Below are 14324 nucleotides of genomic sequence, written 5' to 3' on the forward strand. Positions count from 1 at the left end.
ATTGTTTTGTTTGCAGTTCCCTGTTGGCTAGTGATTCTGAGCTTTTTTCAAGTGTCTGTTGGCCATTTGTATTTCCTGCTTTGAAAAACGCCTGTTCAAAGCTTTTGCCCATTTCTTAACTGGATTGTTTGTTTTGTTGTTGAATGTCTTGAGCTCTTTATAGATTCTGGATATTAAACCTTTATCAGTTGTTTAGTTTGCCAATATTTTCTCCCATCCTGTTGGTTGTCTCTTAGCTGACTGTTTCTTTTGCAGTGCTGAGGCCACTTAGCTTGATGTAATCCCATTTGTCTATTTTGGTTTTGATTGCACGTGTTTCTGGGGTCTTTTCCAGGAAGTCTTTGCCTAGATCAATGTCTTGCAGAGTTTCTTCAATGTCCTCTAATAACTTGATGGTATTGGATCATAGATTTAGGTCTTGGATTTTTGTGGAAGGTGTAAGGTAAGGGTGTGGTTTCATACTTTCTACATGTAGAAATCATTTTCCCAGCACCATTTATTGAAGAGACTGCCCTTGCTCCAGGGATTGATTTTAGCTGACTATGATTTTTGGTAAAAGATACCATCAAGTGGCCCTAGGGACTCTGGGATAAAGAATTCTGCTTGGGGGGTGGGGTGGGGTTGGTCTTGCACTAGGGTGTGGTATCTTCTGCAGTACAAATAGCCCAGACAGGGGAAGCTGCCTCCAGAGACACAGCCATGATGTGTGCTCCCGGGTGGCTTCTGAGGTCGCTGCTGCTGCTGCTCCTGCTATGTTCTGGCACCAGGAGTTTCCTCCACAGACGGTCGCGGTCAGTCCCACCTTCCTCACAGAAACATCTCACCGAGGACTGGTTCCAGCAAAAGCTTGACCACTTTAGCGATGATCAGACTTTATGGTCACAGGTAAAAAATACTGCCCAGGAGAGGTGGGAGACAGGATAAGGCTGAGGTCTGTTGAGGGCGCTGTGGAGGCCTGGGCAGCATGGAAGGGATGAGGAAAGTTTTCTGAATGCCTCAGTTTTGTCTGCTAGTTTGTTTCATACTGAACTTAAAGAGGTTTTTTTTTTTTTTTTTTTTTTTTTGCATTTCTTTATCCGACTATGAAATATGTAAAGTAGTTAGACATGCAATTTGTGACTACATACATGGAGACAAGCAGGTGTGTCTATCGGGTTTAACAGCTGGAGCCATTTGTCACATGTTGTCACCTTTTTCACAGCTCTTCTGCGTCCTTTCCAGCACTGGATCTTTCAGTTCCCTGAGGGATTTACTTGAAAGCATCTAACTGATGCCTAGATACCATGATTTAAAAATTATGTAAGCACAACCACATTTATAGCAGTATTTTTCACAGTGATACTATGTGAATTCACAGTTGTTTCTTGTTTTGTTTGCTTTTGCAATTTAAAATCATGACTAGAATCATTTTGTATATGTTTTAATTTTTAAAAAACTGAATGAACTATGGCCTAGATATCTTAAAGATGCTATCTATCTGAGATTATGGGTATAGAGTTGAGTTATTTGTATTCCTCAGTTTATAATGTACCAACACACATGCAGCTGTTTACAATTTTTCAGTTGTATTCTTCTCTTCATTTCTGATTTTGTCCCCCCTTCTCATATATTTAACATACTACTTCCAATTGACCTTCATCATTTTATTGTCTTCTATGCATATACCTCAAATACATAGAGTTTTATGTTTTTGAAACACCTGCTTAAACAGTGTTGTGCTTTAAATCTCATTTGGAACCTTACTTTTTGGCTCCATGATGTATTTTTTTTAGATCTTGGCACATAGTTAAACATTACTCTCTTCTAACCATTGCAGAGTATTCTATTTCATTTACAGTTCACATTTGGATGGACGCTTGTGTGTCAAGCTCCTGGCTATTGGAAACACTACTTAGCCCAACTCACTACCTTACAACTCCTGTGGCCCTTGTGAGATAGTTTTATGGAATGTGTGGATGTGTAGGACTGCAGTTGCTGTATTCTAGGGCACATGCATACTCTGCTTCCAGGCCTGTTCAACAGGCCGTGAACCTGTAACACATTTACATTAAATCTTAGTGTTCTCTAAATTTCTAATGATTGCTAACCTGAGAATGTAGAAAATTGCATTGGTTTGACTTAATGTACAGGTCTCTGATAATAGGAAGTGTTGCAGTTGATTTCTCAACAATGTTGCAGTGGATTCGTTTCTGAGAGGAGGAGCATGGTGGGGGCAAGAGGCGTGGAGTAACCACACAGACCCCGGGAGTTGGGTGAAAGCAGGTTTGAGGCAAGCAGCCCACAGACTCGTTTATTTCAGTTAGTACAACAGCTTATATACCCAAGACCAGCCAATCCGGTTAAGGGGCGGTCTATGCCCCAACCAATCACGGCCTGTTGCCAGGCAGTTTCTGTTGTCAGCCGCCATCTTGGCATGACCTTCTCACCTGAGTGGCCATCTTGGCATGACCTTTTCACCTCATTCCACCACAAGGAAGGGAAGGCACCACTTCAGTTAGTTTAATTGTGAATTACCTATTAATAGTTTTGTCCTTTTGGGAAAAAAAATGGATTTTTTATTTCTTCCTTATTGAATAACAGAAATTTCTAACATATTCCAGAACTGCTAAATTTGGCTTAATTCCCTTTTAGTACTAATAGGAATGGATTAATTATACTGTGATCAGTCTTGGGTCTATGTAAGTTGACATATATGTAAGATACGGTTTTTTGAGCACCAACCTATTTTGTCAGCTCTAGCTGGATTCTGCATGATTCTCCACACTTGGTCTGTTTCTGCAGCTCCAGGCTGGTAGCCATACTAGCAATACTCTAGAGAGGAAAACCTCCTTCATCATGGCTCCAGCAACAATCTAAGGGCAACACTTGGTTGGTCCATGGTGTGCCCTAAGCCACTTTGTTCCCAGAGATATGGAATGCTCTGATTGACAAAAATATTAGAAAGAGGCTCCCATTTAACAAGTCACTAGACATTCCCTTTTTACATAGACTACAACCATCTAGAAATACATAAAAAGGTAAATCTATAAATTAATATGTATATATTTTATCCTAATATTTTAATAATTACTTCTGTAACTCCCAGGCTCACTAAATAATACACACCAAATTTTATGGAATGCCTTTGGTATGTAAAAGGATGAGATTTTAGTTTATCTTCTTGTGTTGATTTATTGAAATGCTGAAATACGCTTTATTATGAAACTTATTAATATTCTGCTTTGAAATCTACCTTTTTATTGGATATTGTTACTTGACTGTGACAATAAGCATTTGAACCTATTTTCAAAAATGGGTCATTTACTATTTTTGCTTTGTGGTTTGTAATTGAATGTGCTCTCTAATTTTCTTTTTGTGTTATCTCTTTGTCATGTGTTAGCATTGTGCTCTGTGGAAAGAATTCAGAAAATCTCCTTCTTAACTGTGTGTCCTGGAATGGTTCACATAGCCCTATAGTCACGGTTGCTTAATATATTTTTTTTTTTTTTGACAGGCAGAGTGGACAGTGAGAGAGAGACAGAGAGAAAGGTCTTCCTTTGCCGCTGGTTCACTCTCCAATGGCCTCCGCGGCCGGCGTACTGCGCTGATCTGATGGCAGGAGCCAGGTACTTATCCTGGTCTCCCATGGGATGCAGGGCCCAAGCAGTTGGGCCATCCTCCACTGCACTCCCTGGCCACAGCAGAGAGCTGGCCTGGAAGAGGGGCAACCGGGACAGAATCTGGCACCCCGACCGGGACTAGAACCCGGTGTGCCAGCGCCGCAAGGCGGAGGATTAGCCTAGTGAGCCGCGGCGCCGGCCCACGGTTGCTTAATATTTTGATAGAATTTCACCTGTGTAATTTTCTGGCGCCCGTATGATCATGTTTCTTTTATTTTTAAATTTCTTTTAATTTCCTTCTACCCTTATTAGTTCAATTTTGTTTCTTACATATGCAAAACATTAATATAGATCAGAAGTAAGAACTATTTTAAAAGATGTATTGTGAGGGGCCTAATTCTCATCCCCTAGTCTTTATACCTCTTCCCATCTACCCTAGGTGGTTAACACATTGTGTTAACTTCTAATTTATCCTTTATGCAAAAGTAACACTTATATAATAGATGCTTATTCCTCTTTTTCTGTATGAATGGTGTATCTCTTGTATCTTGTAATTTTCTTTTTCAGACTTGACAATAATTTATAAAAACTATTTTATGTCAGTCCATAGAAATCTTTTATTGCTTTTTAAAACATCAGGATAGGTTTCCAGTAAGTAGATGGCCATAATTATTCAATTTTCTAGGAATGGGATTTATGCTATTTCCTTTATTCTGCTATTACAAAAATTCCATAATCAATACTGTTTTTCTGTGATATTAATAGTATGTATTCAGAGTAAATTCTTCTAAATAAGATATCTGGTTGAAGAGTGAATTAGCTTTCAGGGTTTAGATTTTGATATATATTAATTAGATCTACATTGTTATTATATAATTTAAATATTCTATATCCTGTGATTCTTTACCCAATGCATCAGGATCTTAAAGAGCTATATTAGCCTCTTTTTGTTAATGTGCCTTTAAATGTCCTTTTGTTTCCTGTATGCTTTTCTTCTATACATTTTGCTTCACAGTTTCTTGCTGCACAGGTATGTGTAACTCGGTTTTGCCTTGTGGACCCTGTCTTTCATTACCATGAAGCACTTTTCTTCTTGATTTGTTTCATGTGCTTGCGCTTGGATTCCACAATAACCAAGGTTCTTACTTCCTCTGTTTCTGCTCCAGGGGCCTCAGTCCTTTCTATGATGTTCAGCCATCTGAATACAAATCTTCATTCACTTCTTTTGGGCTCTAAGGAGAATCCAACCTAAGAGCTTTCCTTCTTATAGACAGATGTTTTTTACCTTGTTTCCTACTTTGCTATGACAAATTTTTTAGTTTTTTAGTTAATGCAGCTATTAGCTAATAGCTTAGTTAATAACACAGTTCATCATTGTGTTGTTACTCAGTTTTTAAACACTTCCTTTATTTTAGTGTATTTTACCATGTGAAGTTATTTTTCTTCTCTGTATGTGTTCATGTGCACACAGTCATCTAGTAATTTGGAATGTTTTTACTGAGTTTTTAGGATTTTTTAGGGATTACTTTAACTATAATTTTGTGTATATACTGAACTTTAATCTTTAGTTTTGATCAACTTTCTATTGAGATGAAATTAGTTATTTCACTTTCTCCTCTTTTGTCTGTCACTTCTACTACCTAGTTTTTATTTATTTATTTATTCCTTTTATTTGAGAGGTGAGAGAGGGAGAAGGAGAGGGAGGGAGAGAGGGAGAGAGGGGGAGAGGGAGGGGGGAGAGAGAGAGAGAGAGAGAGAGAGAGAATGGTCTCATCCGCTGGTTCATTTCCTAAATACTCACAACCAACAGTAGGGCCAATGCTGGGAATGAGGAACTCAGTCCAGGTAGTGTGTGGGGGTGGCAGGGACTCTACCACTGGAACTATCACCTGCTGTCTCCTAGGGTACACAGTAGCAGAAGGCTGGATTCAAAAACAGAGCTAGGATTTGAACCCAGGTACTCTGATATGGAATGTGGGTATCCCAAGTGATATCTTAGCTATTGCCCCAAATGCATACTCCCCCATTAAAAAAATTTTACTATGAAAAAGCTGCTCCCTATGTACACACACACATCTCCAAAAATCATCAATCAAACCTCAATTCACCTTCACCAGACCTGCTTCCCTTAACTGTCTTAATTAAATCAAGTTTAATTCATCATAACTTTTATTTTCAAGCCTTTAGTTGCAAATTTCTAAAATAAAAGGAATTTAAAAATGGAAACAAATTTAATTATCGATGTCAGACTTAAATTAAAAATATTTGGCTGGAATAAATGACCTTATGGAGTGGCAGTGATCACACTCATGAAGCGGTTAGGTTCAGTTTGAGCTAAGTACAGTCGGCTCTCGTATCGGACCTGTACTGAACACATGCAGATTTTTTCCTTGTGATCACTCGTTAAACAACTACATAGCATTTCCATTGTATTATGCTATGAGGAATCAGATGATTGAACGTATACAGGAGAGGCTCAACAGGCTAATCCTCCGCCTAGCGGTGCCGGCACACCGGGTTCTAGTCCCGATCGGGGCACCGGATTCTGTCCCGGTTGCCCCTCTTCCAGGCCAGCTCTCTGCTGTGGCCCAGGAAGGCAGTGGAGGATGGCCCAAGTGCTTGGGCCCTGCACCACATGGGAGACCAGGAGAAGCACCTGGCTCCTGCCATCGGATCCGGTGCCATCCAATGGCGCCGGCCGCGGTGGCCATTGGAAGGTGAACCAACGGCAAAAAGGAAGACCTTTCTCTCTGTCTCTCTCTCTCACTGTCCACTCTGCCTGTCAAAAAAAAAAAAAAGTATACAGGAGAATACGGGTAGGTTATATGCAAATACTATGCTGTTTTGTAGAAGGTCCTTGAGTATCTTTGGATTTTGGTATGCAAAATGGGTCTTGGAACCCAAACCCTATAGCTACCAAGGGATCACTGTATTTACTCAGTGTTAAAATTTCCAATTGTATCATAAATAACATTTTATTTAGATCAGGATTAAATAAGGTCTGTGTATGCTGATAGGTTGTTATGTGCTTTAAATTGCTTCTAATCCTTAGACCCCAAGCTTCCCCTTCATGTCTCTCCCTCTCTTTCTTCCCTGTAATTTACTCTCTGAAGACACCGGTCATTTATCCTATGGCGTTTTCCATAGCCTGAATTTTACTGATTGAATCTTGAAGTTTAGCCTGCTTGGTGTCTGTATTTCTAGAGATTGGGTGTTGGCTTTAGAAGACGGATCACATTCAGGTTTTTTGGGGGGTGGTAGAGGCAAGAACACTTCTTGGATGCTTCAGCTTCCACAAACACACAGATTATTTTAAGAGATGGCAGGTCTATTAACATATCAGAGGCAGCACAAAGATATTCAAATTTTGAAGTTTTCTTCACTTATTTAAATACTGAAATATTTCTTTTAAAAAGAGACTTGCTTTCACCTATCATCAGTTACATGATGGCAAAATTTGTAGAGGAAAGTCAAGGTAACTTTTTGATTCATTCTCTTTATTTTCCAGATCTTAAAAGGACACTGAGAATGACAGTTTTAGCATATTACGTAATCACTTATTTGCTTCACTGTGCCTTTCACAGCTGCCTCAGCATAATACAACACTACTACCAGCAATATAATTACTAAAAAAGTTCAAAAGCTTCCTTTATAGTTCTCTTTTTCTGCAGGGCTGATTTCACTAAAAATGTACAAATTACTAGCTTTATAGTCACACAAATTTTTTTCTCTCTGTGTGGTTTTGTCGCTAATCAGACGTCATTAGTGTCCATGTTGAAAAATGTTTTTAAGCATTGGTTTTGTAAAGTTAATTTTCTTTTATAATGATATGAAATATTTACATGATTATAACATTATACCTATAAAACAATATATTTTCATAAATCTGATTTTGATTGGTATTATTATTATTATTTTTAAAGATTTATTTTATTTATTTGAAAGACAGAGTTACAGAAAGAGGTACAGACAGAGAGGTCTTCCATCTGCTGGTTCACTCCCCAGACAGCCACAACGGCTGGAGCTGCACCAATCCAAAGCCAGGAGCCAGGAGCTCCTTCCAGGTCTCCCACTTGGGTGCAGGGGCCCAAGGACCTGGGCCATCTTCTACTGCTATCCCATGCCATAGCAGAGAGCTGAATCAGAAGAAGAGAAGCTGGGACTAGAACCGGCGCCCGTAAGGAATTCCGGTGCTTCAGGCCAGGGTGTTAACCCCGCTGCACCACAGCCCCGGTTCCGATAGTATTATTATTATTAGTGTTTACATTTATGGTTTTATAAAAAATGAAACCCTGAGTCTTTATATATATATAATTGCCTTTCTATTCATACTATGGCTTTCCACTTTTTCTCCTTCCCTTCTTCTCTATTCTAGTTAATGATGTAATTTACATTATATTTAATATGCTAATTGATAACCTCTAGAGATTTGTTCAGGCTTAGTTTTATACATAGATTAATCTCACTTTGTTTAAAAGGACTTGTAAGAATTATGTTTCAAGAGTATTTGCCCAGGTAATTCTGGGTGTCAACTTTCTTCTCTGAGTTCCCAGGCACTGCTGAACTCTCATCTAGTTTTTCATGTTGCCACTTAGGATGTCAAGTTCAGAAAAATAGAGGACTTTTCACAGCAATGCCTGAAGCATCCGTCCCTCCCTCCCTCCCTCCTTCCTTCCTTCTTGTTTATTTATTTGAGAGGTAGAGCTACAGACAGAGGGAGAGACAGACAGACAGAAAATCTTCCATCCGCTGGTTCACTCCCCAAATGGCCACAATGGCTGGAGGTGGGCTGATCTGAAGCCAGGAACCAGAAGCTTCTTCTGGGCCTTCCATGCAGGTGCAGGGGCACAAACACTTGAGCGATCTTCCACTGCTTTCCCAGGCTATAGGCAGAGAGTTGGATCCGAAGAAGAGCAGCCCAGACATGAACCAGCACACACATGCGATGGCAGTGCCGCAGGTGGAGGCTTAGCTTACTATGCTATAGCACTGGTCCTCAAAAATATTTAAGATGTCCTGAGACACTGCTTAGGGTGGTAGGTTTATGTGAATTTTCCTGAGACATGCTGTCTTTTCAATATGTAGATTAAAGTCTTCCATTTGTTTAAAATATTACTTTCTGAATTATATATTTTTATGTTCTGTATATTCATTTATTCTTCAAATTTACACATTATGCAGATATTGAACGTCCTTTGTTTTTCTATAGTTGTAAATTCTTTATAATTTCATTTTTAAAAAATATTTATTCATTTATTTATTTATTTGAAAGGCAGTTACAGAGAGAGGGAGAGACAGACTGAAAGATGAAGAAAGAGACCTGTCCATCTACTTGTTCACTCCCCAAATGGCCATGATAGCCATGACTGGGCCAGGTTGAAGCCAGGAGCCAGGAGCTTCACTCAGGTCTCCCATATGGGTGGCAGGGGCCCAAGTACTCAGCCATCTTCTGCTACTTTCCCAGACATATTAGCAGGGAGCTAGATTGGAAGCAGAACTGCCAGGACTCATAGGGTGCTCATATGGAATGCCAGCATTGCAGGCAGTGGCTTAACCCTTGAGCCACAATTGCCTGACCTGCTATAATTCTTTTAAACATCTTTCTGCTTATAGTTTGCTAATTGCTCTCTGATTATACCTGTTTTGAATAACCTTTGTTTCTATGCTGTTTATTTTTCCTCCTGTAACTCTTCTGAATATAAATACCTTGGTTTTCATCTCTGTGCCATTTTTCACTCTTTTTAAACATTTTTATTAATGATCTGAACCCTTTATAAATGTTTTGTCATTGTTTTTTGAATTCTTGGGAACAGATTTCAGACATAATTATTAACTGTTTTGCAGTATTATTTCTCTAGTTTAATAACACCAACTGTAGGTAAGAAGGGTCTCTTATAGAAATAGGTAAAAGATAAAAAAGAGAAACAGTGGTATCACTCCATTTTAGCAATATTTACCAAAAATATCCACTTTCAAAAATCTATGTTCAGGATGCAGTGGCAAAATATGAAAACATTACACATACAAGGTATTTCCCATATTACTGTTGAGAATAGGATAATATGGAAAATGAGCCAGTGATCAAGAGAATACTGGTTGAATTAATTATGATACACACACACAAGAAAACACCACGAGTTTGTAGAAATGGCATGAAGGAGAGTGGATGTTTTGCTCAGTGGTTAAGACCCTGTTTCAGACATCCCCATTCTGTGCCAGAGTGCCCAGTGCTGCTTCCCACTAATGTTCACCCTGGGAGGTGGCAACAATGGCCCACATACCTGCATCCCTGCCACTCATGTGAGAGACTTGGATTGAATTCCTCCTGGCTTCTGGTGTGCTTCATCCAGCCCTGGCTGTTACAAGCAGTTTGGGAGTGAATCAGCAGATGGAAGACTCTCTCTCTCACTCTCTCCCTCTCTCCCTCCCTCCCTCCCTATCTCTCCCTCTGCCTTTCAAATAAATTAAAAATTTTAAAAGGAGTTAGGAACATCCCTATATCTTTATATACTGCTGTTAGTGATCACTGAGATACATGAATGTGCTTCCAAAAAGTTCATAGAAAAATGGAATTAATAGGTAAGTTTATTTTGGTGTCAAATTTGCAACCCATGAGGAGTATTTTTCATAACACATGTTTCCCATAAATATTTGAAGACCTCCTATCGTGTGAATAGTGAGGTGCAGAATGATGCTTTGTGAAAAGACAGAAAAATGAAATATTTATATTTACTTATTTGTATAAAGAGTAATAAAAGGATAAATAAAATTTAATTAAATGGTTATACATCATGGGAGGGAGGTAATTGATTTAGGAATCAGAAATTGTACCAGACTTCTTTAAGCATAATTTGTTTTGCAGATTGAGCTTTAGACCAATGTAATGCTTTTGCATAGTTATAAAGCAAATGAAAATAAAATGCAACAAATAAAGTTAATTGTCTATGAAATCTGTGACTTAAGCAGACAGAATTATTTCAAATGATTTGGGAACACAGTACTTTGACTTTATTATCTCTTCTGGGATTAACCCTAAAGATGTGTATGTGCACACAACTATAAAGAAATATTTTCAATGATCATAGCATCATTCTTAACATTCATGTTTTTATTTTAATGCATGTGCATAATACATTTATTACTATAGAAAAAATAAATATTAACAAATTTTTGGAACCAAAAATTTCAAAATAAAAGAAAATAATTACAAATATGAGTAAAAAAGGAACCCTGAATTCTAAACATGAAATGGAAAGATAACTATGAGTTTATGATGCATTTTCTTCTATGATTTTAAGATGGAAACTTTGCCCTACCTAGTATCAGCTTCCTAGATTGAAATTTTTAAGTGACTTTTCTCACCACCAGTAGGCAGGGCTCTGTAGAGGTGTGGCTCAGTGCAGGTTTGGATTAGACTAAATGGAGCAGATCAAAGAGCAAGGAAACTATCAAAGATTATTAGGGATGGGTCAAGAGGATTTGGAAGCCAAATTGAAGGGTCTCCTACTGACCAAAGATCAGATGCTTGGAACATTAAAAAACAAAACAATACAAAACAGAACAAAAATACCCTGCAATTTGAAATCTAGATAATGAGATTGGGAAACTGAATAGCTGAATTTTCAATTTTGTTTAACGTATATTAATTTATTTAAGTAGCTACATATAGCTGGTGGCTACCATATTAGACAACACGACAAGGACTACAGATTAAGCTAAATTCAATGTGCAGAACTTGCTTGGATACTAATATAGAAAAACTAGCAAGATGTTTCAAGTACAAAGAGCAATGATGGGACCATTTGGGAAATTTAAGATCTGTGTGGATGTTTGAACTTAATAGATTCTTGTTAATTACTTGTGTTAAAATAGTATAGCTATGTTTGGGATTGATGCTGTGGCACAGCGACTTAACCCATCACTTGAAATGCCAGCATCCCATATTGGAGGACTGATTTGAGTCCTGGCTGCTCTGCTTCCAAGCCAGCTCCATACGCGTGTGCCTGGGAAAGCAGCAGCAGATGATCCAAGTATTTAGGCCCCTGCTATCCATGTGTGAGACCCGATTGGAGCTCCTAGGTCTTCACATCAGCCTAGACCAAACCTGGCTATTGTGGCCATTTGAGGAGTGAACCAGTAGATGGAAGATTTCTTTCTCTCTCCTTTTCAAATAAAACCGAATAAATATTTCTTTAAAAATTATGATAGCTGTGTTCTTAAAGTCAACATATTTTCAGAAAATAAAAGGTAGTATCAATAGATAAAATATTATACATATGATTTTCTTGAAAATAACACAGAGGGCTGGGAAAGGAGAGAGAGAGAGAGAGATATATTGATTGATTAATGGTTTATTGATAATTGTTGAAACTAGGAGTATTAATTTCCTTTGAACACTGTAATACCACAAAATTGGTGGCTTAATATAGCACACATTTATTCTCCTCCATTCTGAAGGTCAATTCTAAAGTCAGCTTTATTGGGTTGAAATTAAGGTGTCTTCAAGGCAGCCTTCCCTTTAGAGGATCTAGTTAAGAGTCCATTTCTTTGCTTTTCACAGCTTCTTGAGCTCTACTCCTTGTATTCCGTGCTGCATGGTTCCTCCCTCTGCCTTCGAAGACAGTGGTATAGCATCTCCTAACTCTGCTTCCCATCACCTTCACCTCATGGCTTCTTCTGGTCTTCAGTCATTGCCCTTTACCTCCCTCTTACGAGGATACTTGTGATTATGTAATAGAGTCTGCTCAGGCAGTCCAAGGTAATCACTCTGTCTCAAGATCCTTACCCAACTCCATCTGAAAAGACTCCTTCTCCACATACAGAAGCAGGACCTGGAACTCTTTGTGAGCTAGTATTATTCATCCTACTTTGCCAGGCAGTCACTATCTTATTTTCTGGCCTGTGGTATAGGTTAGACAATCTTCAAATTAAGCAGCAAAAGCTAAATTTGTCCAATGTGAAAGCACAACCACTTGTATAATGTCCTCGATTTAGACGGGATCCCAGAACCCATAATCTGCAGAACAGTTCTCTGCTGGCCTTGGGCCGACACAGTTCTCCCCCTTGCTTACTTGTTGTTTTCAAAAGAAACTGTGGAATTCACTGGGTTGTAGAATTCTGCGATGGGCTAGGATCTGGTCAGAATAGCCTAGACTCTGAGCTTCTTTCCCCTCTCCTCCAGCACTCTAGCCCAATGTGTCACGTGGCTTGGGAGGTATTTAGTCGTGTGGGATCCTTAGGCTGTGGGTAAAATAGCATTCACAAGTGAGACTGTCCTGACCCCTTTCCTGAGCCTGTAGAACTGTTTTACAATGAGTCCTGGGCTTCTCTAGTACCTCTCTGCTCATCTGTAAGTAATAAACTCACTTCGTGTAATGTGTGTGTGTCTGTTCTATCACACCACACTCAGACACTTGTAACCAGTATGCACTGTGCCTACTTCACTTACATATTCATTCTGACAAATAGCCAGTTATCAGAAATCACAGATCATTTGCAGGCTTTGTGAGTTACTGACCCAAACAAATGCTCTTCTTCCTACAGAGGTATTTGAAGAACGATGAATTCTTTACACCTGGAGGCCCAGTGTTTCTAATGGTTGAAGGAGAAGTAGCTGCCAATCCAGACTTGCTAAAACCCAATATTACCTGGGTTAATTTTGCTCGGAGACTGGGGGGCCTTTGCTTGCTTCTGGAGCACAGATTTTATGGATTCAGCCGACCAACAGAGTAAGTGGAAAGTCTTGCTTTGTGGGATTCCTCTTGTTGCTGGTGTTATTCTCTACCTCTCTCTTTTTCATTTTAAATCTAAATATCGTCCATTTTTAGAATAGTGAATACCTGAAAATTCAAACCATAAAAAAAGGGGAAGGCATTTGACACCCCAGTTAAAATGCTGTTCAGGATGCCTGCATCCTGTATGGATGTGTTTCGATTTGCGTGCTGGTGTGAGTTTGTTGTTAACGCATACCCTGGGAGGTAGCAGATGGTACTTAAATTGGGTTCCTGCCACTCACACAAGAGACCTGGAGTGAGTTCTGGGTTTCTGGCTTCAGTTGGCCCGGGCAGTTGTGGCTATATAATGAGTGAACGAGTGGATGGTAGTTTTCTCTTTGTCTCTCTCTCTCTCCGTCTCGCAGACTTTCATATAAATAAAATAATTACATAAACATTTTAAAGAAAGGAAAACTGGGTGTAGAGGATTGGAATAGAACTTTCTTGATTAAAAAAAGACTCATATAATATTTATTTTGAATAAAATAAACTCCTCAGGTAATATAATTTAGTTTTTTTGAACATATTTAAGCAAAAATAATATACCTATTAATTTTTTCAACTCCAGTGGAATTTTAAATCATGAAATACTCTCCCCATAGAAGCAGGGATGACAATTTAGTTTAAAAAAAAAAAACTTATCAAAGATGACCAGCTATCCCACTAAATTTCAGGCCAACATGTCAAAGTGAAGAGCAAGAATATGAGGCCTATTTTTTCCTCAGTATTTTAATTTTACTCTCTACATTTCTATTTTTCATCAGCTTACTTATTTATAATTATAAACTGCTCATTGTACAAATTCAAGCAAATAGAATAAAGTTTAAAATGTACCTCTCTCAAGGTTATGAAAAATCCAGTGTAATGTCAAGGCCTTTTGTTCTCATTTAAATAAGAAGCAAGGATTGCTTTTTGCAACCCTGAGAGTGTCATTAGTGTCAGTGAAGTGATA

General features: G+C 38.6%; 1 protein-coding gene across 1 annotated transcript in view; it reads left to right on the forward strand.

Annotated features, from left to right (window-relative positions):
- Positions 1 to 14324, forward strand: part of FAM124B (family with sequence similarity 124 member B) — a 186545-nt gene that overhangs the window by 109597 nt on the left and 62624 nt on the right. Inside the window, exon 2 of the mRNA XM_089328964.1 lies at positions 13143 to 13327. Within this exon, the coding sequence (XP_089185090.1) occupies positions 13143 to 13327 (185 nt within the window). The remainder of the gene's footprint in view (positions 1 to 13142; positions 13328 to 14324) is intronic.

Source organism: Oryctolagus cuniculus, chromosome 3 (genome assembly GCF_051225735.1).
Source record: "Oryctolagus cuniculus isolate XC-2025 breed Fujian yellow rabbit chromosome 3, ASM5122573v1, whole genome shotgun sequence".
Classification (NCBI taxonomy): domain Eukaryota; kingdom Metazoa; phylum Chordata; class Mammalia; order Lagomorpha; family Leporidae; genus Oryctolagus; species Oryctolagus cuniculus.